Here is a 995-nt window from a genome sequence, read left to right as displayed (position 1 = left end):
CTAAACGGGTTAAGAGTAAAGAAGTATCTTGATAAAAATTGATTTAAATATTTGTCATTTTGCTCAGTTTATTTATTTTTGTTGCAGTAAAAATTGGGAAAAATCTAGCTTATACTCCTTTGGATGAGAAAAGTGTTCAAATTCTGCTAATGCAAATTCAAGATTTCCTGAGGTATGTGACATGGCTAACTGTCATACAGTTGAGGTTGCGGTTGATAATATTTGATTTCTGACCATCCCCTATGTTCTGTTTTAGGTATTTGGTCAAAAATGCCGCTACCATTTTCTCTCTTCAAGATTATGGCATAGCTCCCCCTGAATACCAGAGGAAGATCAGCTAAGACAGACATTGCCTGCACCAACATGGTCCCATTTTACATGTCCCCCCCCCCCCATGTTCTTCCACCCATAGATCCTCTATCTGTGTACTACATATTGCGTCAATCTAAATGTAACATTATGAAGGTGGGGGAAGTACTTATTGTGTTTTCACAATGTGTTCTGCTTGTTGCATTATGTATTGGCACTGTTGGATCTCCTTCTGATTCATTATTTAGATCAAAAATACTGATTTAATTATTGATTTTAAAAATTTTATACAATTTGAAAGTCTTTAAACAAAACAACAATAAAATCTTAAAAGATTTTTACTCTTAACTTTCACTTTATCACATTAATGGTAAACATGTGTAAACATATAAAACATCTCTTTCTCTTGTTTTGAATTGCAAGTTTTCTTATTCACTGCAATATTATCTAATGCTGATCATAGTAGTATGTTTACTGTGCTCAGGATTTTGCTTTCCAAACCTAAATCTCAAAAAAAGGCTGATTCTCAAAGGATTCTCATATTGCCGTTGAAATGAGATGCCGTTACATTGTAACAAGTGCTCGTGTATTCTATATTTATCACTGACGATTTCTACCAGCCAATGGTAGAATTCCCCCTTTGTTTCTTTTGTGTTTTACAATAAAGTACCATCAAAACTTTTGAC

At 33.7% G+C, this 995-nt stretch overlaps 1 protein-coding gene across 1 annotated transcript in view; it reads left to right on the top strand.

Moving 5' to 3' along the window:
• Window positions 1-994, top strand: part of LOC113208951 (mortality factor 4-like protein 1) — a 12,534-nt gene extending 11,540 nt beyond the window's left edge. The window contains exons 9-10 of the mRNA XM_026426242.2: window positions 88-172; window positions 257-994. Coding sequence (XP_026282027.1) covers window positions 88-172; window positions 257-341 — 170 coding nt within the window. The 3' untranslated portion in view covers window positions 342-994. The remainder of the gene's footprint in view (window positions 1-87; window positions 173-256) is intronic.
• The last annotated feature ends 1 nt before the right edge of the window (window position 995 follows it).

The sequence above is a fragment of the Frankliniella occidentalis genome, unplaced genomic scaffold, assembly GCF_000697945.3.
Source record: "Frankliniella occidentalis isolate FOCC.00 unplaced genomic scaffold, Focc_3.1 Scaffold48, whole genome shotgun sequence".
Lineage (NCBI taxonomy): Eukaryota > Metazoa > Arthropoda > Insecta > Thysanoptera > Thripidae > Frankliniella > Frankliniella occidentalis.
Note: the sequence above shows the minus strand (reverse complement) of the source record. Positions and strands in the feature narration are given on the sequence as shown.